The sequence below is a fragment of the Myxine glutinosa genome, chromosome 5 (genome assembly GCF_964187855.1).
Source record: "Myxine glutinosa chromosome 5, kmMyxGlut1.1, whole genome shotgun sequence".
Taxonomy (NCBI): Eukaryota; Metazoa; Chordata; class Myxini; order Myxiniformes; family Myxinidae; genus Myxine; species Myxine glutinosa.
Genome location: NC_136265.1, coordinates 7,851,091 through 7,877,994, shown reverse-complemented (window position 1 = coordinate 7,877,994; position 26,904 = coordinate 7,851,091). Strand labels below are relative to the sequence as shown.

Below are 26,904 nucleotides of genomic sequence, written 5' to 3'. Positions count from 1 at the left end.
TTTCAGCTGGATGGCCAACATCTTTATAATTTCAAGATGGCCGCCATTTTTAATCAAAGTATGAGCAAACATAGCCTAGCGTCTTAGTCTGAGACAATTGATGAAGACTAGTTGTGGTGGCTAGCAACCATCATAGACTTAAGCCTTTTCTGAAAGCAATGCTACAGTTTGTTAATCAGTTTGTTTCATCAAACAACTCCTATCAAAAATCCAAACGACGGGCTCTCTACTGATCAAACACAATGTCATTCCCAATAGGCTGGGCATCAGTGTTGCAGCATTTCTCCAAATCAGCATCACAGTTACACAATTCGGTACAGACTACATTCCTAGCTTTGCATGAACACCTGCGTGAACACAATATGCTAGGACTCTTTGCAGCTCGTCCACAGCCACAGCGAACAAGTTGGAGAATTGAGGCTGGAGCAATTGCAACCTGCGTCAGGACTGGTCTCAATTCGCCTCCAACAGTTTCCCATCCCAAGGTGTTTGGGTCGATCACAGTTGGATTTAGAGTTAGATCTTGTGCCCACGTGTGTGCTTGCAAATGAGCACGCTGGACATGCTCTTTCCAGGCACCAGCAGTTGGTGTTAGTTTCTCGACTCCCTGATCAGCCTTCAGCTGGCGGAATAGGTGCCATTGTGGCGGACACAAAAGCCCACTGGCGTGGTGACATCATTCCACGCACCAAGTGGGCGGTGGCCACGCCCGAGGGGTAGGCGTGGCCTCATGGATACACCGGGCGACCAGCCCGGAGGAGTTCAGTGTTACAGTGTAGTCTTACAATAAAGACGTTTATATGTTACCGCTTGTCCGCTTCCTCCTTGCTCACAAGCAGCGCGCGTAACGCCGCGCTTTACTGGTGACCCTCGACGTTGGATCTGCCGTAGCGATCCTTCCGAACACGACGCCATGGCAATGGCGATTAAACTTCCCGAATTTTGGGAGGCCCAGGCCGAAGTCTGGTTCGTTCAAGCCGAAGCCCAATTTCAGCTTCGGCGCCTCACCAACGACGACCTGCGCTACTGCCATGTCGTCGCCTCCCTCGGGCCCGGCACGGCCGCTCGAGTTGTGTCCGTCCTTCGCCACCCACCGGACGGCCACAAGTACGAGGCACTCAAGCGGCTACTCCTAGCCACGTTCGGCCTCACGGGCCGATCGCCTCCTGGATCTCCCCGAGCTCGGTGAGACGCGCCCGTCGGTCCGAATGGACCATATGCTGTCACTGTTGGGCGACGAAGCCCCCGGTTCGCTATTCCGGGCGCTTTTCCGTCGCCAACTTCCAGCGCAGGTTCGCCTCGCGTTGGCCGGGACCGGGCTAACGGAACCCCGAGCATTGGCGGCCGAGGCGGACAAGTACTTCGCCGCTTCGGACACGCGGGCGAGCGTTGGCGTGGCCGTCACGGCCTTCGACGCTGATGTTCCATAGCATCATCTTCTACAGCACGCTGATGTTCCACAGCATCATCTTCTACAGCACGCTGATGTTCCACAGCATCATCTTCTACAGCACGCTGATGTTCCACAGCATCATCTTCTACAGCACGCTGTGGTTCAGCAGCATGCTGATACGCACCTCGTGAACGCCGCCACGCCCCGCCCACCGCCGCGGCGAAAACCGCCACCGCGGGGAAACCCGTCGACTCCACCGGCCTGGCGGAGCCAGCCGCGCTCCTCCAGCTCCACCACCTGGTGCTGGTTCCACGCCAAGTTCGGCCACGAAGCTCGGCGGTGTCATCCGCCGTGCTCCTTCAACGGGTCGGGAAACGCCCGGGCCGGCGCTCAATTGTGGCGATGAGCGCCGGCCGTTCGAGCAGCCTGCTGTTCATAACGGACACCTTCTCCGGGCGCCATTACCTGTGCGACACGGGAGCACAGGTGAGTGTCATTCCCGCCGGCACGTCAGACAAGCACGCCGCGGGTGGGGGCCCCGCGCTGCTTGCCGCGAACGGGACGCCCATCCGTACGTACGGAAAACGCTGCCTCACTCTGCGGTTTGGAGGGCAGGTTTTCCGATGGACGTTCGTCACCGCCGACGTGCCCATGGCACTGCTTGGCGCGGACTTCCTGTGCGCTAATGGGCTCCTGGTCGACGTCAAGCGCAGACGGCTTGTCCAGGCCGAGACGTTCAGCTCGCTCGCATGTGCGTTGCCCAGCTCAACGAGCGGCTTGCCAAGCGGCTTGCCGAACGATTCGGTTCCGGCCACGTTGGTCTGTACGCTTCCGGCAGCGGACGCATTCACCCGCCTCCTCGCCGGCTTCCCGGCCCTCACGCGGCCCACCTTCTCGGCGGGGGCCGTCAAGCACGGGGTGGCCCATCACATCCCCACTGTCGGGCCACCGGTCTACGCCCGGGCACGCCGCCTCGAGCCGACGAAGCTGGCGGTGGCAAAAGCGGAGTTCGCTACCCTGGAGCGACTCGGCATCGTTCGGCACTCAGAGAGCGCTTGGGCGTCGCCGCTGCACATCGTGCCGAAGCCCGGCGGGGGATGGCGACCGTGCGGGGACTATCGCCGTCTCAATGACGCCACGACTCCCGACCGCTACCCCGTCCCCCACATTCAGGACTTTTCCGCCCGTTTGGCGGGCAGGTCCTTCTTCTCGAAGGTGGACCTCATACGCGGCTACCATCAGGTCCCCGTCAGGCCGGAGGACGTCCCGAAGACGGCGGTCATCACGCCATTCGGACTCTTCGAGTTCCTGCGCATGCCCTTCGGTCTGAAGAATGCGGCTCAGGCGTTCCAGCGACTGATGGACAGCGTCCTGCGCGACTTGGATTTTGTCTACGTCTACCTGGACGATATCCTCGTCGCCAACGCGTCCCGCGAAGAGCACCTACGCCACCTCCGCACGCTCTTCGAACGCCTGGGCCAGCATGGCCTGATTGTGAACCCCGCAAAGTGCCGGTTCGGCGCCGCCACAATCGATTTTCTGGGGCATCGTGTCACCAGGCACGGAGCCGTCCCCCTGCCGGCCAAGGTGGAGGCGGTGAAGGGGTTTCCGCGCCCCCGCACGATCAGAGGGCTGCAGGAGTTCCTGGGCATGGTGAACTTTTACCATCGGTTCCTGCCCCGTATCGCCCAGCTCCTGCGCCCCCTGCACGAAGCTCTCCGAGGTAAGCCGGGCAAAGGCGACGTTACCTGGACCGAGCAGATGGACACGGCGTTCACGGGCGCGAAGCTCGCCTTGGCTAACGCCACCATGCTCGCGCACCCGACGCCCGATGCACCGATCGCCCTCACCACCGATGCCTCGGACTACGCGGTGGGCGCGGTGCACGAGCAATGGGTGCGTGGAGCTTGGCAACCGCTGGCGTTCTTTAGCCGGCAGCTTCGCCCGCCCGAACGCCGTTACAGTACCTTCGACCGCGAGTTGCTCGGACTTCACTTGGCGGTCAGGCACTTCCGCCATCTGCTCGAGGGCCGGGCGTTCACTGCCTTCGTCGACCACAAGCCGCTGATCTTCGCGATGGGCAAGGTCACCGAGCCGTGGTCGGCCCGGCAGCAGCGTCACCTCTCGGCCGTGTCCGAGTACACGACGGACATCCAGCACGTCGCGGGGAAGGACAACCCGGTTGCGGATTGCCTTTCCCGGGCCGTCGCCCACGCAGTGGACCTCGGCATCGACTATGCCCGGATGGCAGCGGACCAGGCCGCTGACCCCGATGTCCAGGCCTTGCGGACCGCCGTCACGGGCCTCCGCGTCACCGAGGTGCCGTTCGACGGCGCGGGCGCGGCCCTCTTGTGCGACGTCTCCCTCGGGCGTCCTCGCCCCATTGTGCCCGCGGGCTGGCAGCGCCAGGTGTTTGACGCCATCCACGGCCTGTCCCACCCGGGCGCGAGGGCCTCCCAAAGGCTGATTGCCGACAAGTTCGTCTGGCATGGCCTCCGGAAGGCCGTCCGCGGCTGGGCCAGGACATGCCTCGCGTGCCAGCGCGCCAAGGTGCACCGGCACACCCAGGCCCCGTTGGCCCCGTTCACGGTGCCGGAACGCCGGTTTGACCACGTCCACGTGGACCTGGTGGGACCTCTGCCCCCCTCGCGGGGTTTCACCCACGTCCTCACCATGGTGGACCGCACCACCCGGTGGCCGGAGGCCGTGCCCTTGGCGTCGACAACGGCGGCCGATGTCGCGCAGGCTTTCATCGCCACCTGGGTCGCCCGGTTCGGCGCCCCCTCAGACATCTCATCCGACCGCGGCCCCCAGTTCACCTCGGAGCTCTGGGGGGCGGTTGCGCAGGGGCTCGGGGTCCGGCTGCACCGAACCACGGCCTACCACCCCCAGGCTAACGGCCTGTGTGAGCGATTTCACCGCTCATTGAAGGCCGCGCTCAGGGCCACCCTCCGCGACGGCGGCTGGGTCGACAGGCTCCCCTGGGTCCTGCTGGGCCTCCGGACGGCGCCCAAGGAGGACCTGCGCGCATCCGCGGCGGAGTTGGTCTTCGGGCAACCGCTGCGGATGCCGGGCGAGTTCCTCCCCGACTCCACGGCACCATGGTCCGCGGCACAGCAGCGCTCCGCTCTGCAAGAGACCGCCCAGAGGTTCGCCCCGGTGCCAACGGCATGCCACGGGCACCCACCGACGCACGTCGCCCCGGAGCTTCGCACGGCGGAGTACGTCTTCGTCCGCCACGATGCCCATCGGACACCACTGCGGCCCCCGTACGACGGGCCTTTCCGCGTGCTGGAGACCGGGGCGAAGCACTTCACCCTGGACATCGGCGGTACTCCTGACCGCGTTTCGGTAGACCGCCTCAAGCCGGCCCACCTCGATGTGGACCATCCACCGCCAGTGGCCCGACACCCACGTCGGGGCCGCCCTCCTGCGGGCATACCCCCGGCACCGCCCAGCCCCGCCGCCACGGCGCCCCCCGGTCCTGCACCCATCCCAGGGGCAGCCAGGGGCATCCCACCTGGTATCCCTGCACCCCGGACGCCGCCGATCGCCAGGGGGCGCTTCGGCCGGGTCATTCGACTGCCCCACAAACTGGCCCTCCAGGTGCGCGGGAATTCTGGGGGGGCGCGTGTGGCGGACACAAAAGCCCACTGGCGTGGTGACATCATTCCACGCACCAAGTGGGCGGTGGCCACGCCCGAGGGGTAGGCGTGGCCTCATGGATACACCGGGCGACCAGCCCGGAGGAGTTCAGTGTTACAGTGTAGTCTTACAATAAAGACGTTTATATGTTACCGCTTGTCTGCTTCCTCCTTGCTCACAAGCAGCGCGCGTAACGCCGCGCTTTACCATCGTAGTTCAGCAGCTATTGTTCAGCAGCTATATCAGCAGATTGTTTTGATGGTCAGCATCATACTGTGCAAGCTGTGCCTCTAGATTGATGGACTCAGTTGTTGCTAGGAAGTCCTGATGTGCCTTCAGAATATCTCCACCATCTCTGCAGGCATCACTCAGTGTCTTAGAACCTGTTTGAAGTGCCCCAAGAGTTTCCGGGTGGTCCTGGAAGAATGCGTCCATCCAAAGATCGTATAGTGTTTGGAGAGTTATCTGATGTGCAAGGACAGCCCGATTATAGTGATTGCCATTGATGATCTGAGAAGTTGTCACAGAGCTGTATAGCTCGGCTTCTTGCCATGCCATATCAAGTCCACTGCCTTCTACTGAATGGCCTAAGCACCTAAGGGCACAGATGGCAGTGTGGAATCCACCTGGGCAAATAATCCATCTGTTGCTATATCGTGAATCTAGGTGCTCTAGCTTCAAAACTCTCTTGTATAGATCCATATCTAAAGTTACTACAGTAGGCGTTCCAGGACACACTATCTGGTTCAATCTTTGAAGCTGTTCAAGGCCAGTTACCAATGTAGACCAATCTTGTGGTGCAGCATTGATGATTGGCATCAAATACGCATTGCCAATCATTGCTGACATCATTTCTGGAGAATCTTTTCTCAAAATGGAGTTGTAGGCAGACCAAATTGGCACTGATTGATCTCTTTCTGAATCCAGAGCTTCAGGAAGCTCAGCAGAATGACTGCCTTGCAGATCATTGTCCAGGTTTTTGACCTCTCCTCTATTGTTTTCCTGGATGTTGCCAGTGCTGGAACCAATTGTGGGCTCTGTCTCATTAGTATCGGCATCTGTTGGTGCCCTATTCAGGTGTCGTGCCAACAACCATCCAAGATCATTGCTCTTTGCTATCGTAACCTCTTCACTAAACATTCCAACTTTGAAGTGGTTGTACATTGGACTTGAGTGTGGCTTTGGGTTGCCTTCGATACTGCACTCAGTAAGTTCTATAATCGTATTTGGAACATTGGAAAGTGCATTCGATGACATGCTCTTCTTGAAGATCAAAGGCCCAACTACTGCTTCACCAATGATTCTAGATTGATACACTCCAGCAGCCAGCCCATGGAAGCTCCCTGTACCATCTACTGTGTCAACCTGAAGATCGATGTTGTCCAACGATGCACGGATTCTTCTATCCTTCATAAGCCCGGGTGGTACGTATACACCAAATGTCAAAATCCGTTCCTGGATGGCTCCTGCAATGGCATTGCACACCTTTGACACTCGATCATATGAAATGCCAACTGCACATTTGTGCAACAATGTTACAGCTTTCTGACTCCGAAAGTTATGGTACATATAGAGCGACATTCCAATAGCATATGGACTGTCATTCATTTGCCGAAATGACGACTCTGGCGTTTTTGGCACGAGTGAAACCTGTCGAGGTGACTTGCATTCTCGAACCACAGTCTGCGATATTATCATGCATGTTTTCTGTAGTTCATCGGCTCGTGATGCAGTTGTAGCAGCTTGTGCTCCCTGAATTATCCATCGGATGAGAGTGAACAACTCACATGGAATATCCGAATCATTGTAGTCCAGTAAAGATCCCTGAAATGTCCATGCCTTTTCAACATCTCTAGAGTGAAGAATGGATTGTCGTACACACTTTGCACATTTGAATATCTGCAACATGTCTTCTTTGATATTTTTCTCCTTTATTGCAGCATCTATTGCTGTCCTTCTTGCCTTTTTGCCATGAATGACAGAAGGTTTTTGGCCTTGACCATCGGTAATATCACAACAAATGTTCTCACGGATCTTCTGTAACAGCCTGCCCCTGGTGATGCTGTGATTCTGAATACCATAGTCCCGCATCATGTTACTGTAGACCTCATCAGCCTCAGGTGTTGAGACAAACTGTCCATCATCGATGCAATCCTGTAATTCAGCGAAGAACTCAATTTCAGCTGATACAAATCTCTCTCTCTGTCCTAAGTCCCCATCACCACTTTGGTCACCTGCACAATTTTTGCGCTGTGGCATTTGCACGTAGCGACTCCAGTTGGAGGTAAAACAGCTCTTATGGTAGGTTATGTCCCTTGCAAGAAAATCTCCCTCAACGTGAAAGTCCGCAAGGTTGAGTTTCCAGACACTGTTGTCACTGTTTTCCACAATCTGTTTAACTGACCTACCAATATCTTTGCTTCTACACTCACAGCGTATCTCTTCTGTCCCGGTCTTTTTGTCCTGTTTCACAGTCTGACAGAAAAAGCACATATTCCGGCAGAATGATGGTACTGTCGACCGTGTCTGCCTTTCTGCTGGTGCTGAACAGGAGGCTTCCTCTGGAATAGGAGTTGTTGATGGTCTTCCTCCTTTCTTACCTCCGGTCAGAACACGAGTGTCCATTTGACTTGTGGCTTGTTCATATCGTCCTTTATCACGTTCAATATGCTGTATATGTGTCAGCATACCGTAACAGCTCCGATGCCATAATGCTTTTCTTGACATCAGATCACCAGCGGATAAGCCTCGCAGTCTTTGATTTATGGCCACATATGTCGGATTCCTGTATGTATCTCGTTTGGTGAGATTTCGCAAAAATGTCTCATATGTGTCTGCCTGTGGTGTGCTTAAAGGCTCAAGCACTTTCCTTTTTATGTATTTCTTCCCTTGGCATAGCAAACAAAGACTGAAGTCAATGGGCTTCTTTTTAGCAGCAGGTTCCTCTGGCGTGGTCATGATGCCGGCAGTCGTTCTTCCTCCACAGTTATCCAAGAATGCAACTTCTCAAGGTCGTCTGCTGCACATCTGAAAAGAATAAAGATTGTTAAAAAGTCATCCAACACAGTTTCAGGAATAATATTTGACTAAAACTAGGTGTACGGTAGCTTGATTCTTTAGATAATATTTGGGTGTGGATCTGGCAGAAGAACTCCCCTGTCCCCCCACCTCCTATCCACCCCCTCCCAATCTAATCCTAACCATTATCTAAAAATGTAAGTACCTGTGAGTAAAAGTAAATAGATTCAATACCAGGACATTTATATTTAAACCTGATATACATGAAAACCTTTTAAAGTATGGCTTTGACCTGGAGTTTGGGCAAAACTAGATTAAAAAATGGTGGCCATCTTGAAATTATAAAGATGTTGGCCATCCAGCTGAAATTTGATTATTACCATTGTCTTCCTTGACCCCGAAAATGTGGGTAAGGACACTATTCTTGTGCTGATACCTTGATTAATAAGTGAGATATAAGGCAAAATAGGTCCGAAATGGTGGCCATCTTGAAATCCAAGATGGCCGCCATGAAGATGTCGTGAAAATTTGGCAACAGCAATTTTTTTATTTTATATGCTATTTAGAGTGATTTAAGCCTTGTTGCCAAGAATCTAGCAAAACGGTCCACAAATATACATAAGCCCATGTACTAAACAGTGCTATAACGCCTTTTCTGAGCAACACACCTGACTCCAACCGGCCTTAACCACATTTTGCCTTTTGGCAGGACCGACGGCATCCTGTCGTCCCTCGTCCGCGTCGGTGCAGCCAGCATGGATTCCAATGTGTATTGGTACGTGTTTGATGGCCCAGTGGACGCAGTATGGATTGAAAACATGAACACGGTTCTGGACGACAACAAGAAGCTCTGTCTGAGCTCTGGCGAGATTATTAAGCTCACTCAGGTGCGTGTACACTTTCCGTCACTTCTGATGGAAGCACAAAAGTACAACATTTGAGAGTAGGGACATCGGGAGATCTGTGGGAGGGAGAGGGCTTGGGGGGAGGAGGCGTGGGAAGGGGGTGCGTGGGGGGTGGGAGAAGTATAAAACACAAGGACACTGCAAGGACTTCCAGGAAAGAAGTTGGTATTTCAAAAAAGTTGATTTGGGGTGAAATTAGCGGGGATAGAAAAGATCAAGGTTTTGGATGGGGGAAGATAAGAGATGGTGGTGAACAGCTGTTTTCAAGACCTGGAGGGAGGAGTGGGATTGAAGAGGATGAGGGAGTTTGTTCCAGAGGTGGGAGAAAAGAGGAATGAAGAAATGAAGGTGAGCAGAGAGTCTTGATTTTGGCAGTTTCACCATAAGAGGGTTGCTGGCAGATCTTGTGCGACCTGTAGGAATATTTGGGGGACAGAGCCCAGAGAGAGCTGGGAGAGCAAGGCCGGAAAGAGTCGGTAGAAGACAGAAAGAAGAACCAACCTGCCTGCGGTGAGTGAGTGAAAGGCCCTCAGGATAAGGCCCTCATATTGTGAAGAGGTGTGTAACTGGGATGTAGTATAATGTTGACGGAAGGCCATGGAATGTTTCAATGGCCAAAATATCCCAAGATAGCAGACATTTGAACGTAGAAGGTGAAACTATGTGGAATGTGTTTCTCGGCCATGGGTACAAAAGATTATGGAATCCAATGTGTAGCCTGAAGTGTGTGGAGGAGCTTTCATTCTTTCATACAGAACATCCAGAAGAACATCCACCTTATTCTTCTTTCACATGCAGCTCATGGCTGCGGATAGCACCATCGGCTGAGGGGGCATGGCTGCGGATAGCACCATCCGCTGAGGGGGCATGGCTGCGGATAGCACCATCCGCTGAGGGGGCATGGCTGCGGATAGCACCATCGGCTGAGGGGGCATGGCTGCGGATAGCACCATCGGCTGAGGGGGCATGGCTGCGGATAGCACCATCGGCTGAGGGGGCATGGCTGCGGATAGCACCATTGGCTGAGGGGGCATGGCTGCGGATAGCACCATCGGCTGAGGGGGCATGGCTGCGGATAGCACCATCGGCTGAGGGGGCATGGCTGCGGATAGCACCATCGGCTGAGGGGGCATGGCTGCGGATAGCACCATCGGCTGAGGGGGCATGGCTGCGGATAGCACCATCGGCTGAGGGGGCATGGCTGCGGATACCACCATCGGCTGAGGGGGCATGGCTGCGGATAGCACCATCGGCTGAGGGGGCATGGCTGCGGATAGCACCATCGGCTGAGGGGGCATGGCTGCGGATAGCACCATCGGCTGAGGGGGCATGGCTGCGGATAGCACCATGGGCTGAGGGGGCATGGCTGCGGATAGCACTATCGGCCGAGGGGGCATGGCTGTAGATAGCACCATCGGCTGAGGGGGCATGGCTGCAGATAGCACCATCGGCTGAGGGGGCATGGCTGCAGATAGCACCATCGGGTGAGGGGGAATGGCTGCGGATAGCACCATCGGCTGAGGGGGCATGGCTGCGGATAGCACCATCGGCTGAGGGGGCATGGCTGCGGATAGCACCATCGGCTGAGGGGGCATGGCTGCGGATAGCACCATCGGCTGAGGGGGCATGGCTGCGGATAGCACCATCGGCTGAGGGGGCATGGCTGCGGATAGCACCATCGGCTGAGGGGGCATGGCTGCGGATACCACCATCGGCTGAGGGGGCATGGCTGCGGATAGCACCATCGGCTGAGGGGGCATGGCTGCGGATAGCACCATCGGCTGAGGGGGCATGGCTGCGGATAGCACCATCGGCTGAGGGGGCATGGCTGCGGATAGCACCATGGGCTGAGGGGGCATGGCTGCGGATAGCACTATCGGCCGAGGGGGCATGGCTGTAGATAGCACCATCGGCTGAGGGGGCATGGCTGCAGATAGCACCATCGGCTGAGGGGGCATGGCTGCAGATAGCACCATCGGGTGAGGGGGAATGGCTGCGGATAGCACCATCGGCTGAGGGGGCATGGCTGCGGATAGCACCATCGGCTGAGGGGGCATGGCTGCGGATAGCACCATCGGCTGAGGGGGCATGGTTGCGGATAGCACCATCGGCTGAGGGGGCATGGCTGCGGATAGCACCATCGGCTGAGGGGGCATGGCTGCGGATAGCACCATCGGCTGAGGGGGCATGGCTGCGGATAGCACCATCGGCTGAGGGGGCATGGCTGCGGATAGCACTATCGGCTGAGGGGGCATGGCTGTAGATAGCACCATCGGCTGAGGGGGCATGGCTGTAGATAGCACCATCGGCTGAGGGGGCATGGCTGTAGATAGCACCATCGGTTGAGGGGGCATGGCTGTAGATAGCACCATTGGCTGAGGGGGCATGGCTGTGGATAGCACCATCGGGTGAGGGGCATGGCTGCGGATAGCACCATCGGCTGAGGGGGCATGGCTGCAGATAGCACCATCGGCTGAGGGGGCATGGCTGCGGATAGCACCATCGGCTGAGGGGGCATGGCTGCGGATAGCACCATCGGCTGAGGGGGCATGGCTGCGGATAGCACCATCGGCTGAGGGGGCATGGCTGCGGATAGCACCATCGGCTGAGGGGGCATGGCTGCGGATAGCACCATGGGCTGAGGGGGCATGGCTGCGGATAGCACTATCGGCTGAGGGGGCATGGCTGTAGATAGCACCATCGGCTGAGGGGGCATGGCTGTAGATAGCACCATCGGCTGAGGGGGCATGGCTGTAGATAGCACCATCGGTTGAGGGGGCATGGCTGTAGATAGCACCATCGGCTGAGGGGGCATGGCTGTAGATAGCACCATCGGCTGAGGGGGCATGGCTGTAGATAGCACCATCGGTTGAGGGGGCATGGCTGTGGATAGCACCATCGGCTGAGGGGGAATGGCTGCGGATAGCACCATCGGCTGAGGGGGCATGGCTGCGGATAGCACCATCGGCTGAGGGGGCATGGCTGCGGATAGCACCATCGGCTGAGGGGGCATGGCTGCAGATAGCACCATCGGGTGAGGGGGAATGGCTGCGGATAGCACCATCGGCTGAGGGGGCATGGCTGCGGATAGCACCATCGGCTGAGGGGGCATGGCTGTAGATAGCACCATCGGCTGAGGGGGCATGGCTGTAGATAGCACCATCGGTTGAGGGGGCATGGCTGTGGATAGCACCATCGGCTGAGGGGGAATGGCTGCGGATAGCACCATCGGCTGAGGGGGCATGGCTGCGGATAGCACCATCGGCTGAGGGGGCATGGCTGCGGATAGCACCATCGGCTGAGGGGGCATGGCTGCAGATAGCACCATCGGGTGAGGGGGAATGGCTGCGGATAGCACCATCGGCTGAGGGGGCATGGCTGCGGATAGCACCATCGGCTGAGGGGGCATGGCTGCGGATAGCACCATCGGCTGAGGGGGCATGGCTGCAGATAGCACCATCGGCTGAGGGGGCATGGCTGCAGATAGCACCATCGGGTGAGGGGGCATGGCTGCAGATAGCACCATCGGGTGAGGGGGAATGGCTGCGGATAGCACCATCGGCTGAGGGGGCATGGCTGCAGATAGCACCATCGGGTGAGGGGGAATGGCTGCGGATAGCACCATCGGCTGAGGGGGCATGGCTGCGGATAGCACCATCGGCTGAGGGGGCATGGCTGTAGATAGCACCATCGGCTGAGGGGGCATGGCTGTAGATAGCACCATCGGTTGAGGGGGCATGGCTGCGGATAGCACCATCGGCTGAGGGGGCATGGCTGCGGATAGCACCATCGGCTGAGGGGGCATGGCTGTAGATAGCACCATCGGCTGAGGGGGCATGGCTGTAGATAGCACCATCGGTTGAGGGGGCATGGCTGTGGATAGCACCATCGGCTGAGGGGGAATGGCTGCGGATAGCACCATCGGCTGAGGGGGCATGGCTGCGGATAGCACCATCGGCTGAGGGGGCATGGCTGCGGATAGCACCATCGGCTGAGGGGGCATGGCTGCAGATAGCACCATCGGGTGAGGGGGAATGGCTGCGGATAGCACCATCGGCTGAGGGGGCATGGCTGCGGATAGCACCATCGGCTGAGGGGGCATGGCTGCGGATAGCACCATCGGCTGAGGGGGCATGGTTGCGGATAGCACCATCGGCTGAGGGGCATGGCTGCGGATAGCACCATCGGCTGAGGGGGCATGGCTGCGGATAGCACCATCGGCTGAGGGGGCATGGCTGCGGATAGCACCATCGGCTGAGGGGGCATGGCTGCGGATAGCACTATCGGCTGAGGGGGCATGGCTGTAGATAGCACCATCGGCTGAGGGGGCATGGCTGTAGATAGCACCATCGGCTGAGGGGGCATGGCTGTAGATAGCACCATCGGTTGAGGGGGCATGGCTGTAGATAGCACCATTGGCTGAGGGGGCATGGCTGTGGATAGCACCATCGGGTGAGGGGCATGGCTGCGGATAGCACCATCGGCTGAGGGGGCATGGCTGCAGATAGCACCATCGGCTGAGGGGGCATGGCTGCGGATAGCACCATCGGCTGAGGGGGCATGGCTGCGGATAGCACCATCGGCTGAGGGGGCATGGCTGCGGATAGCACCATCGGCTGAGGGGGCATGGCTGCGGATAGCACCATCGGCTGAGGGGGCATGGCTGCGGATAGCACCATGGGCTGAGGGGGCATGGCTGTGGATAGCACTATCGGCTGAGGGGGCATGGCTGTAGATAGCACCATCGGCTGAGGGGGCATGGCTGTAGATAGCACCATCGGCTGAGGGGGCATGGCTGTAGATAGCACCATCGGTTGAGGGGGCATGGCTGTAGATAGCACCATTGGCTGAGGGGGCATGGCTGTGGATAGCACCATCGGGTGAGGGGGCATGGCTGCGGATAGCACCATCGGCTGAGGGGGCATGGCTGCAGATAGCACCATCGGCTGAGGGGGCATGGCTGCGGATAGCACCATCGGCTGAGGGGGCATGGCTGCGGATAGCACCATCGGCTGAGGGGGCATGGCTGTGGATAGCACCATCGGCTGAGGGGGAATGGCTGCGGATAGCACCATCGGCTGAGGGGGCATGGCTGCGGATAGCACCATCGGCTGAGGGGGCATGGCTGCGGATAGCACCATCGGCTGAGGGGGCATGGCTGCGGATAGCACCATCGGCTGAGGGGGCATGGCTGCGGATAGCACCATCGGCTGAGGGGGCATGGCTGCGGATAGCACCATTGGCTGAGGTGGAATGGCTGCAGATAGCACCAGGAAGTTCTTTTTTTAAACTTTTTCAACTTTAACATTGTCCAAGTGTAATCCCATTCACAGGACAGAGTGCAGTATTTATACACCAAACTTCATACAGGAAGCTTGTGCCAAGGTACAGGCACAGGATGGCTTCATAAATCAGAGTGAGAATTGCTTTGCCATACATGTCCCCTACTGTGCCCATGTCCCCTACCGTGCCCCCAATACATGTCCCCTACCGCGGTGCCCATGAATGTTTCTACATTTTTTAAGCAAATTAAATAAATTGATGAAGTGTCCTGAAACTCGAACTTGTTCTGAAACTCATCGTAATAAAGTCATGTACCAAGTTTTAGTTGAATATGTTAAAGGGTGTGGAAAAAAGGCTGAAAACCCACAGGTGGGACGGACGGACACAGACGGAGAGGAAAAGCCTATAGTCCCCTCCAGGTAGGGGACTAATAACAAAAAACAACAACATTTTATTAAGTTATATTAAAACTGATGAAAATTGTCATTATTATTTTGCTTGACTTCTCACAAGGTATTGTAAATGTTACCGTGACACTTCTGTGTTCACTCCGACAGTATCAGCGTCTCATCTTTGAAGTCGCTGACCTGGCAGTGGCCTCGCCCGCCACTGTTTCCCGCTGCGGAATGGTCTACCTGGAGCCTGGGATTCTCGGGCTCACTCCTTTTACAGAATGCTGGCTGAGCCGACTTCCTTCGACCTTGCAACGGCACATCTCTGCTTTCCAGCACCTGTTCGACACATTCCTGGAGGTAGCGGATAAATAAAAGAGCACATCAGTATTGAGCAATGGGTGAATGGACAGGTATCACACCTGAGCCGTATCTGCCTCTGGTCATGAGTGCCCGACCCCACCCCTTCCAAGGCCTCGATCCTTTTTGTGCGCTCCTCTGTACGAGAGGCCCTCACCTCCGTGGACTCAAACCTCGTCTGCAGCCTCCTGCGCCTCCTGGACTGCTTCATTGCCCCTTTTGTACCGGTGCAGGTAAAATTGCCAGTGTTTTCTTCTTTTTGTTTAACCTATCATTCACACTATTCTTGCATCACGTGATGTACCTTTGCTCAGATTAAAACGTTTATTTAGCCATTTATACTGAGAGCAGCTCCCCGCATCCCTCACTAGTCAGACCACCAAGTGAAAATACCTGGTCTTGTACCTGATTTACATTCACACATACTTCCGAGAACACCGAGGTCACCTCATCCCAACTAAGCTCGTTTAATTTCACCCGTTCCCTTGCAGGGAGAAAGAGCTCCGGGGAAAAAGCGCTCGGAGCATCTCCGTGAGCTTCTGGAGCCGTGGTTCTTCTTCTCTCTGGTGTGGAGCGTCGGTGCGACGGCGGACGGTCCATCTCGTGCAGTCTTCAGCCACTGGCTTCACAACAAAATGGCTGATTCAAAGGTTCTTTTACCATGATGTCCTCATTCAACTCGTATGTCGCTTCACAAACAATTTTATAAAGCTAATGACGTCATTGCTTCCATTTTCATCCTCACATCTATTCATTCTATGAATGACGCTGCATATGACAATGGTTACCGTACCTTGTAGTCGGAGGTTTGGTGGTGTAATGGTTAGGCCTCCTGCTCCGAGTGTGGGAGGTCGGTGGTTCAAACGGTGGTCATACCAAATGACGCCACTTTATTATTATTATTTTTGTATACAAGATCGAGGCTCGTGTAAAGGCTAACATTAATGACAAAAAACAAAAACTCACACATAAAACATACAGTAGAGGGAGCAGGAGACAAGATGGGGAGAGAGAGGGAAGCACAATCACAACATTCGAGAGCAGGGACAACGGGAGATCTGTGGGAGGGAGAGGGCTTGGGGGGAGGAGGCATGGGAAGGGGGAGGGGAGGTATAAAACACATGGACACTGCTAGAGCTTCCAGGAAAGAAGTTGGATTTTCAAAAAAAGTGCATCTGGGGTGAAATTAGCGGGGGTACAAAAGATCAAGGTTTTGGATGGGGGAAGATAAGAGATGGTGGTGAACAGCTGTTTTAAAGACCTGGAGGGTGTAGTGGGATTGAAGAGAGTGAGGGAGTTTGTTCCAGAGGCGGGAGAAAAGAGGAATGAAAGAGTGAAGGTGAGCAGAGAGCCGAGACTTTGGCAGTTTAACCATAAGAGGGTTGCAGGCAGATCTTGTGCGACCTGAAGGAATATTGGGGGGACAGAGCACAGAGAGAGCTGGGGGAGCAAGGCCGGAGAGGAGTCGGTAGAAGACAGAAAGACCACCTACCTGCCTGCGGTGAGTGAGTGAGAGGCCCTTGGAGTTCGCTTCATCGCGGGAGATTCCAATGATTCTGAATGCTTTGGTTTCAACAGCGTGAAGCCGAGCCAGGTGTGAGGCAGGTGCACCGGCCCAGAGGGGAGAGCAGTATTCCATTGAGCTGCGGATGAAAGCCTTGTATGTGGTGAGGAGCTCAGGTGTGGTGAGGAACTTTCCCCAAGCTCAGTGGTAGTGTTAAGTATTTGTCTCGTCAGTATGTACATGTGTGTGCGTGGCAGCTCCATTACGACCCTTGGACCTCGTATAAAATATAATAAATTCACAATACCTGATAATTATGCAATATACTTGTTTTCTTCTTCGTTTTTCACGGCCACTATTATTCGCACCTGTGGGGTTGGCCGGTGCAAGCTTTGGCCCAAGTCTTTCACGAACCGGCCTGACGGTTGACTAATAATTTGTTCATGGTGCTCGCGATAGCTCGCCTACTCTTCGCAAAGGGCCCGTGGGATCTTTAACGTCCACCAACTAGCGCCGGCAGATCGGACGGCCAGCTTAACGTCCATCCGAGGGACGGCACACCTGGATAAACCACGTTGCCTGTGAAACACAAGGGCGGACTCTTCGACGATTCTCTTTTTGTTCACTTTTCTATCAATGCAGCTCTTTTATTTAAGGCCTGGCCTCGATGAGGACTATATAGTCCGTGCCTGGAGCCTTCAACATAAGAAAAAACAATTTTTTTAGTGTCACGGCAAAGGGGCTGAATACCTATTGACTCAACACATTTCAGCTTATCATTTTTAATTAATTTGCAAAAATTTCCAAAACATAAATAAAAATTCCCATTTTGACCTTATGGGGTATTATGTGTGGATCAGTGACCAAAAAATCTCAACTTGATCGATTTAAAATTCAGGCTGCAACACAACAAAGTGTGATACTTTCTGAAGGAACTGTGTATGCAATGGTTCCTGGACACAGGTAATATGGTAATGCAATTGTGCCTGCAGGTGTGCCTGCCGTTTCCAAGTGAGGGTCTGGTGTATGATTACCGGCTGGACGATGGGGGAATCGGTAACCCGCAGGATGATGACGCAGTCACGGATGAGGGAAAGAGGCCCGTGAGCATTACCGTTTGGTATCCGTTGTCTTTGAGTCTAGGGCCTGCATCGCATGGACTGTCCAAGCACGGCCTAGCTCCTTTGTGAAATCGGTTTGTGGCCTGAGTGTGCACCCATGTTGTGACGTGCTTTTTATCAGGTGAGGTGGGTGAGCTGGATGAGTGGCACGTCGGTGGTAAGCATTTCCAAGGACACACCGTTCTCGGACATCATTGTCCCAACAGCAGACACGATTCGCTCCTCTCATCTCCTTCAAATGCTGCTTTCCATCGGATCTCCTGTACGTTACCCCGCTTACGCTCTAGTTAACTATCTCTCTTTGGTTGCAGTTTATGGCATCGTTGTGTTATGCATGACAAATCTGTTCCTGAATACTTTGCTTCAAAAAGGGGACCAAAAAAACAACAACAACCACGGTTCCCGAAAAAGGCCAACCCCCGCTTTGCGGGGAAAAATGGCCTCTAAAGGTGGTTATTTATATTTTTATAATACTTTAATTCCAACAACTCAGATATCTCTAACCTTCTCATTCATTATTTCACAATTTAAAATTATGTGGTCCTCGTAATACAAGTCAACGAGGAATCTATTCACTGTCTTACCTTCTATATCAGCAACTTTCCTTTTATTATTACCAAACAGGTATAAAATGAGTCCTTCATATATCTCGCATAATAGTACAGCGGATAAGCTCTCATATTTTAACTAATTGTGCATTTTTTGAGAAAAGCATGAAATTTCTCGCATAGTTAGTATATACCATAAGGTTTATTTTCAGATTTGGAGGGAAGTCAGATTTGACCTCCGAGGACCGTGAGAGGTCAAATCCAAAATGGCCACCAGTCCACCGGGTCTAATGTTCAAACGCGCTTATAGGTGTCATTTCCAACTAAATTGGGGGTGCCCATTCATTTGGTGATACTTTTGAGATCGCCAGAACTCAAGGACATGCATTTAGGTCACGGTCAAGGTCAAATTACGTTAAATATCTATTTTTATGATACTGCAGTTGGAACTGCTATTGGAAAAGGTTCATTTGAACTTTTAAAACTTTATTTTTTCAGGTACAGGTATAGGTACAGAACACCCAAAGACCAGAAATGATGAAAAAAAGTGTTTACACTGCAAGGAATGATGCAATAACCTCTGAAAAAATAACTGTAGTTAACCAAGTATGTCCACCAAAGCTTACATTAAATCAAGTGCAATGATGAAAATTGGTAATGATCAAAATCTAACAGTCTCCAGAACAGAAGCACAGTGCAGTGCACTTGAATGCAGCTTTGGCACACTTGCAGCGTCCAGTGCACCCTTTCTTGCAGCCACAGTTGATCAATTAATGGCACGATTTTGATGCTTCAGGAAGAGTGGTCCAAAGAGGCTGCCACCCAGTTGTCTCCTTTGTCCAGCCCCAGTCAGATGGGTCTGGCATCTCTGGATCCATGACCAATGCCTGGTTACAACAGTTGGCCTGGTAGCAAGTGCGCTTGATGTGCTGCTTGAGTGTTGCCTGGGTTGGAGGAATGTTCTCTAGAGTTCTACACTTCTGTGTGAAGAGCTGTTTCCTGGCATCATTCACTTCCGTGCTCTCACTGGTTCTATCGTACATCAGCACCACAATTCGCTCTAGCAGTAACATTGAGCCTTCGCTGACCTCACTTGGCATGCCTAGGAGTTCATTGAAAGAATCATTCACCTCTGGGCACCCCCAATTTAGTTGGAAATGACACCTATAATGCTTTTCTACACTATTTGGTTCCAAAATTAAGCGCGTTTGAACATTAGACTCGGTGGACTGGCGGCCATTTTGGATTTGACCTCTCACGGTTCTCAGAGGTCAAATCTGACTTCCCTCCACATCTGAAAATAAACCTTATGGTATGCACTAACTATGTTAAAAATTTCATGCTTTTGTCATAAAATGCACAATTTTTGTGTTTATCTGCTGCACTAAAATGCTTAACTCACGCATTTAAAAAAAATCATTAATGATGGTTAAAATCACAAACACGAATACCGAGCTCCAATCGACTATACATGATCTAGTTATCATCACAGATTCATAGATTCCTGGTTTTTTTTTTGGTTTGTTTTTTTTGTTCAGAAGTTAGTCAATAGTTTCTATAAATAGTGTTTGGTTTTTTTAAAAATTGGTGTTTGAGGTCACATCAGTTTTCCTGGTTTCAAACTTTGGTAATATTAGTTCACTGATCTTATAAGAGCGACACAATACATAACATCCTTTTATCTTATCATTCCGAATCTGCGCCGTCCATCTGTATCATTATTTGATTCAGTTGTATTATCTCTTTGTCCAAGTCACCATAGAGGTCTTCGTCATCTGAGTTCACATTTGGTTCTTCTCTAAGCACCATTTCAGGGTTAGTTATTTTGTTCAGGCACACTGTTACCAAGGCTTTCAAGCAAGCCACCATCAAAACTATTGGCAATGAATGAATGATCGTTTTTAAGGCCATTTTTTCCGCTAGAGCGGGGGTCAGCCTTGCGGGCCCCATGACAATTCATGGTTCCCTGTTTGAGGCAATGTTTTTATGGCCGGATGCCCTTCCTGACGCCAACCCTTGGTCACGCTCTTACGATGCGCAGCGATACGGTGTACCTATTCTAAATCGGGGTACACACCGGGATCATTCATCCCAGCAAGCTGGTACTCAATCAAGCTGGTAATTTTTTTTTTTTTTTTTTTTTTGTATACTGAATCGAGGCTCGTGAAAGAGCTAACATTTACTTCACAAACAAATCAACCAGACAAACAAAATACCCAAAAAGAGGGAGCGGAAGACAAGATGGGGAGAGAAGGGGAAGCACACAAACACAACATCCGAGAGCAGGGAGATGTGTGGAAGGGAGAGGGCCCGGGGGGAGGAGGCATGGGAGGGGGGGGGGGGGGAAGGAGGGAGAAGTATAAAACACAAGGACACCAAGGACTTCCTGGACAGAAGTTGGTATTTCAAAAAAGTGGAATTGGGGTGAAATTAGTGGGGGTAGAAAAGATCAACGTTTTGGATGGGGGAAGATAAGAGATGGTGGTGAACAGCTGTTTTAAAGACTTGGAGGGTGGAGTGGGATTGAAGAGAGTGAGGGAGTTTGTTCCAGAGGTGGGAGAAAAGAGGAATGAAGGAGTGAAGGTGAGCAGAGAGCCTAGATTTTGGCAGTTTAACCATAAGAGGGTTGCAGGCAGATCTTGTGCGACCTGTAGGAATATTTGCGGGACAGAGCCCAGAGAGAGCTGGGGGGGCAAGGCCAGAGAGGAGTCGGTCAAGTCAATTTGAGTAATCAACTCAAATTGTCAATATACTCACCAATTCAATGAAAAGGACAAGGGACAGGTTTAAATTGGAATGCCTGTGATAACTCGCTTACCTGTAGAAGTTTTATACTTCTACACAGTCCTCAACCTGGTACTTGTGATCTCAGTCTCCATGGTGGTGTGGCTTTCATTAGCATCGGGGCAATTTGGGGTGGACATTAATTTGCCGTCTGAGAAAGGGAAACACCCCCCCAAATCCCTTGAACTGAACATAAAGATTTTTGATCAATACTATTTTTGGTTTTGTTTTCATTGTTTTGGAATTATCTTGGTTATCTGTTGGAGAGCAGTTTAACAGAGGGTGGTAACAAACATGGGGGCAAAGGTCATTTTATGGAGTGAATATTGATTATGAATAGAGGCCTGGTGTTGGCTTAGCGGTTAAGGTGCCGGCTTGGGATCCTAGGATCCTGGGTTCGAATCCCGGTCGATCGCTGAATTAACGCCAGGGGGGTTGACTCAGCCTGTCATCCTTCCGAGGTCGGCAAATTGAGTACCAGCTTGCTGGGATGAATGATCCCGGTGTGTACCCCGGTTTAGAATAGGTACACCGTATCCCTGCGCATCGTAAGAGGCGACCAAGGGTTGGCGTCAGGAAGGGCATCCGGCCATAAAAACATTGCCTCAAACAGGGAACCATGATTGTCATGGGGCCCGCAAGGCTAACCCCCACTCTAGTGGGGAAAATGGCCTTAAAACGATCATTCATTCATTCATTATAATAGAGGACATAATGGCTATGTAAACAATGGTAACATTAACACTGCCTTGAGAAACGATGCATGTCAAATCACCTTACTCTTTTACCAGGTGCTGTGTGTTGGACCCACTGGGACAGGCAAGACTCTCACAATCTCAAACAAACTGCTGAGGAACATGCCTGGGAAGTTTGTTTCTCACTTCATTATCTTCTCGGCTAGAACCACAGCCAACCAGACGCAAGATCTCATTGATGGGAAATTAGACAAGAGGTCTGTGTGTGCCTGCATACCTGTGTGCGTGTGCAAGAATTGGGTTCGATTAAGCATCATCATACTGAAATATGCAATTTGGCGTCTGTCTGTCCGTCTGACGATGTTTGACCGCGATACATTCTGTCGTTACTTATCCAATCTCAACCAAACTTGACAGGGGGACTGAGGGTCACAAAATGGAGGTTGTAGCGAATTCACTTGGCCCCCTCCCCAAGGGGGTTTTCTCCGCCATGGAGGTTTTTCCCGCCAAGGGAGTTGCGTGTTGAGGTGTATATCTGTGTATAAATAGCTTGTCGTGCCGTTTTGGTGGGAGCACACGTACCATATATACCATATACCAGTAAAATAAATATTATAAACCACAAACATATATAATTACCTTTTGAAACAGTCACTACTGCTGTTTAACACTAAACTGAAAGGGAGAATATCGGGGGTGTGTTTATTTACTAAGCAGCTTGCTAGCGCTTGCCAAGCCAGCTGTTCCTTATCAACGGGTTTTAATTTAGTGCTTCCTCGAATGCTTAAACCACTTGGCGAACTCTCCACAAGAAAGTTAGTAATTTAACATGCCCCTAATGTTATTGAGGCCCGACCCTAAATCTACTGTAATCTATATACGCCAGAGACGAATGACCCTACCTGCTGCTTCCGTAGGGATCGGGTGTACTAGTTGTTAAAATACCAGTTACAATTTCAGATGTAGTTGTGGTTCTGGCTTGTGATTGGTTCATAATGAATGTGCAATGCCATTCTGACTGTCCCTTCTCCAATGTCTGCATTCAAGATGGAAACATAACAAGTCGGCCTTTGGATTAGTTACCTGGCTGAATTCCACATATCATTAAAGTCCTCGATATACCATTTGCCACGTTAGCGTGTGCCCTTCCTATCCTGTAACTATCACAACCCCTAAAACTCTTCAAATGGTGACTCCCAGGCATACATCAGATCATGGTTATCGGGATAGAACTACTCAAGTCGAAAAATAAAGGATTATTTTGCATGTAAGGACATGTGTGTGCTAGGTATACCTGTAATGAAATTGTGCCTAAGTTGAACCCAGGTGTTATGCGGCCTCTGTCCACTGCGTGGCAGTTATAAGAACTCAGACAGACAGCGCTACGATCATTCCTGTGACATTTATCGTGTGTAATGTTGTGCATACTTAGATGGTGCGTATTACTCCTTCGTTCCAGGCCTGCTTGTGCTGGTTGCAAATCCATTACTGATTCCTATGAATGCTGAATATTGATGTGTTGCTTGTTGGTTTTCTTACAGGTATTACTGGAGATCGATTCAGAATTAAACTCACGATCTGAGACAATGTTGTAACTCTGGTTTTTACAACAATACCTATCTGGCATATGTCCCATGCAAGGGATGGATTTTGTCATACTTTAGACTAGAGAGAGTATGGAAATATCGAATCACGTGTCTCTCATGTTGAACTGGGCATGGACTGGATGAAAGTGAGGGTTTGTGCATTTTCCACATCATCACCACAGTATGCCTCCCCCCCCCCTTCCTTGGGGAAGAGAGCGGAGTGCCAGCCTCTGATGTCTCACGGGTGAGGTTTGGTCCTTCCGCCTGCTTGCTTCTAATTGTTGATGAGCAAGGCGGCATGTCATTTAGACGCACTGCTTGGCGGCCACAGTGCCGATTAGGTCAGATTCAGCTCCATGGATTGAACGAAATGTTGTCGCATATGGCTAGTGCCCTGCAGGGGGTGACATTGACGCCTTGATGACAACGAAGGGTGATGTGGGGCAAGTCCACAAGAGCAGGGGATCAACGTAAATGGGTGCTCTTGATCTAGTGGCCTCTGGTGATGTTCTCAAGCTCATGGCCTGTGTCTCTCCTGCCGTGACATTCTGCCCGTGCAACCAGTCTGCATGCCTGCCATTCAACCTGTATAATAGCACACCTGGAATGTAGTTTCGGAGAGCTTATGCGATGGTGCGTCGTCAGTCCGTAAACACTTGCAACTTCTTCTCCGAAACCGCCGATGGGATTGTGACCAAACTTGGCACAAATTATACTTGGTATGTTGGAAGTCAAGTTTGTTCACGGCACTAAAAAAGATTGGAGTTTAAGGGGGTCTACCGGGGGTCAAAGTCTATCCATGTTTGACCCCCAAAATACGTATTTCCTTTTTCCTCTGAAACTACACAATTTCGATGAAACTTGACCACAACCTTTACCACCCGTGATGTACCAAAGTTTGTTCATGACACAAAATAAATTATTATATCTCTCAAGCCACACGTACATGTCTGCCATATTTTCTGTGCTGACGTTTCGGATTATTGAGAACCCTTGAAGGGAAATAAATGAATGAAGGTATTCCAGTGGTGTGTTTACCGGTAAATGCATGTGTGTGTTTAATTGCATGTGTTAGGCACGTCCTAGTTAAAAAGGGCATGCTACCCAACAGCCCGGTGGCTGTGCCAACTAAATTGAGCCTTATAGTTTGGCCATTCGTGGAATTCAATCCTGGCATTTTGGCCTTGTGGCCGTACACGCGACAATATTTTCCTCAGCCTTGGACAATCTTAATATTAGGGCAAGTGTAGGGCTGTATCCTGATGATGACGACTTCAATAAATCCGAACCACTAATCTGTCATTTACTTTCAACCTCTTCTCTCGCCAACTCCCACTTCCTCTCGAAGGCGAAAGGGCGTGTTTGGTCCTCCACTGGGCAAGTACTTTGCGTTCTTTATCGACGACCTCAACATGCCCGCCTTGGATACCTACGGTGCACAACCACCCCTCGAGCTTCTGCGCCAATGGATGGACCACGGTGGCTGGTATGACCGCAAGCAGATCGGTACGAATTGTTTCCCTCATGTATTTAAATGTCAAACTGAATCTAGCCAGTTTGGTTCTGTAATCAGTACCGAGGCCTGTGGGTTTTTAATCAGTTGAGCATTATCACATCCGGGATATCGGCAAAATGCAACTTAGGTGAGTGCCGGTCATTGCCAGCCTTGCTTGCATCCTCATGTTCGTCTCCTGCTGCAGGCATGTTCCAGCAGCTGGTGGATATAAACTTTGTCTGTGCTATGGGTCCTCCCGGAGGTGGTAGGAATCCCGTGACGGCTCGTCTTACTCGTCACTTCCACCAGCTCTCATTCCCAGAGATGGACGATTGCAGTATGCGGACAGTCTTCAGCACCATCTTTCGCGCCTGGATTGGTGAGAAGTTTCTATTCAGCATCATCGACAATGTTTTGACTATTTATTCGATTTGAGTCTAAAAGTTTCACTTTCTGGTTGTATTTTGCTATTAGGAAAAGTGTTTTATTTTATTTTACATAATTCACATTTCCGCCAGGACGTATTGACATTAATCAATGGTGAATTTGACTCAATACGATATTTTAAAACACGACGGCAATATTCTCGTAGATGAAGCACTCGATGTACGAGAACTGGCTGATGGCATTGTGACGTCCACCTTGGCGGTGTATTCTACCGTAACTGCGGAGCTGCTCCCGACACCTGCCAAATCGCACTACACATTTAACGTTAGGGACTTGTCAAAAGTTTTCCAAGGGATGCTTATGGCCAACCCTGGCAAGATCAAGGCAAGTTCCTGCTTTTACTACCTCCGCCACCAAAGGTGGATGGAGGTTATGTTTTCACCCCTGTCTGTCTGTTTGTTTGTTTGTTTGTGCGTTTGTTTGTCTGTCTGTGAACAAAATATGTCAAAAAGTTGTGGACGGATTCAAACGAAATTTGGCAGAGATGTAGCGTATGTGACGAGGACGAAATGATTAGATTTTGGTGAAGATTCGGATCCGGCTGCTGGAATTTTTAAAGTGAATCTTCACCATTGGGAGATCGGGCCAAAAACGATACATAGCAGGATATGTCCAAACGTTATGGACGGATTTGGATGAAACTTTGTGGACAGGTTGGGTGTGTGACGAGGACAAATAGATTAGATTTTGGTGAAGATCTGAATATGAGAATTATTTAATTATTTAAGTGATTCTTCACCATTGGGAGATATGGCCAAAAACGATACATAGCAGGATATGTCAAAAAGTTATGGATGGATTTGGACAGGTTGAGTGTTTGACAAGGAAGAATCGATTCAATTTTGTTGAAGATCCGGATCCAAATACAGCTGGTATCGATTTTTAAAGGGATTCTTCACCATTGAGTGATATGGCCAACCAGGTGGAGGTGTGCTCTCTACTGAGTGCCGTTCTAGTTTCCCTTGTCATTTATGACTAACTTTTAAAAGACTCTTTAACACCTTTCCTCATCAACAAATCCGGTTCGACGAGGCTTTGAGCTTTTTAGAGTTTGACTGTATATTGGCCAATCCAACTGTTGAAACCTCAGTCATGAGTGGTCAAATAAGGAACGAGCTGCTTTATTAGAAGCTGTAGAGAAGCACCAAACCAATCACCATGCTGGGTCCATTTGTTCCATGTAGCATTCAGCAGTTGTTGTCGACTTTTTAAAGCGTGCAATCTGTCCTTACAATCCATGAACTACAGAAAATGTGCCATTGTGGATTAATTTGGAATCTCCCACGATGAAGCTACCTCCGAGGGCCTTTCACTTACTCACCGCAGGCAGGTTGGTGGTATTTCTGTCTTCTACCGACTCCTCTCCGGCCTTGCCCCCCCAGCTCTCTCTGGGCTCTGTCCCCCAAATACTCCTACAGGTCGCACAAGATCTGCCTGCAACCCTCTTATGGTTAAACTGCCAGAATCATGACTCTCTGCTCACCTTCACTCCTTCATTCCTCTTTTCTCCCGCCTCTGGAACAAACTCCCTCACTCTCTTCAATCCCACTCCTCCCTCCAGGTCTTTAAAACAGCTGTTCACCACCATCTCTTATCTTCCCCCATCCAAAACCTTGATCTTTTCTACCCCTTTTAATTTCACCCCAAATCCACTTTTTTGAAATACCAACTTCTTTCCTGGAAGTCCTTGGTGTCCTTGTGTTTATACTTCTCCCACCCCCCCCCCCC

At 51.8% G+C, this 26,904-nt stretch overlaps 1 protein-coding gene across 1 annotated transcript in view; it reads left to right on the top strand.

The window, feature by feature from the left end:
- Positions 1-26,904, top strand: part of DNAH1 (dynein axonemal heavy chain 1) — a 220,518-nt gene that overhangs the window by 123,835 nt on the left and 69,779 nt on the right. The window contains exons 37-46 of the mRNA XM_078777248.1: positions 8,766-8,943; positions 14,802-14,996; positions 15,110-15,229; positions 15,488-15,646; positions 17,493-17,603; positions 17,743-17,883; positions 21,745-21,905; positions 24,583-24,740; positions 24,935-25,108; positions 25,322-25,500. Of these exons, the coding sequence (XP_078633374.1) occupies positions 8,766-8,943; positions 14,802-14,996; positions 15,110-15,229; positions 15,488-15,646; positions 17,493-17,603; positions 17,743-17,883; positions 21,745-21,905; positions 24,583-24,740; positions 24,935-25,108; positions 25,322-25,500 (1,576 nt within the window). The remainder of the gene's footprint in view (positions 1-8,765; positions 8,944-14,801; positions 14,997-15,109; positions 15,230-15,487; positions 15,647-17,492; positions 17,604-17,742; positions 17,884-21,744; positions 21,906-24,582; positions 24,741-24,934; positions 25,109-25,321; positions 25,501-26,904) is intronic.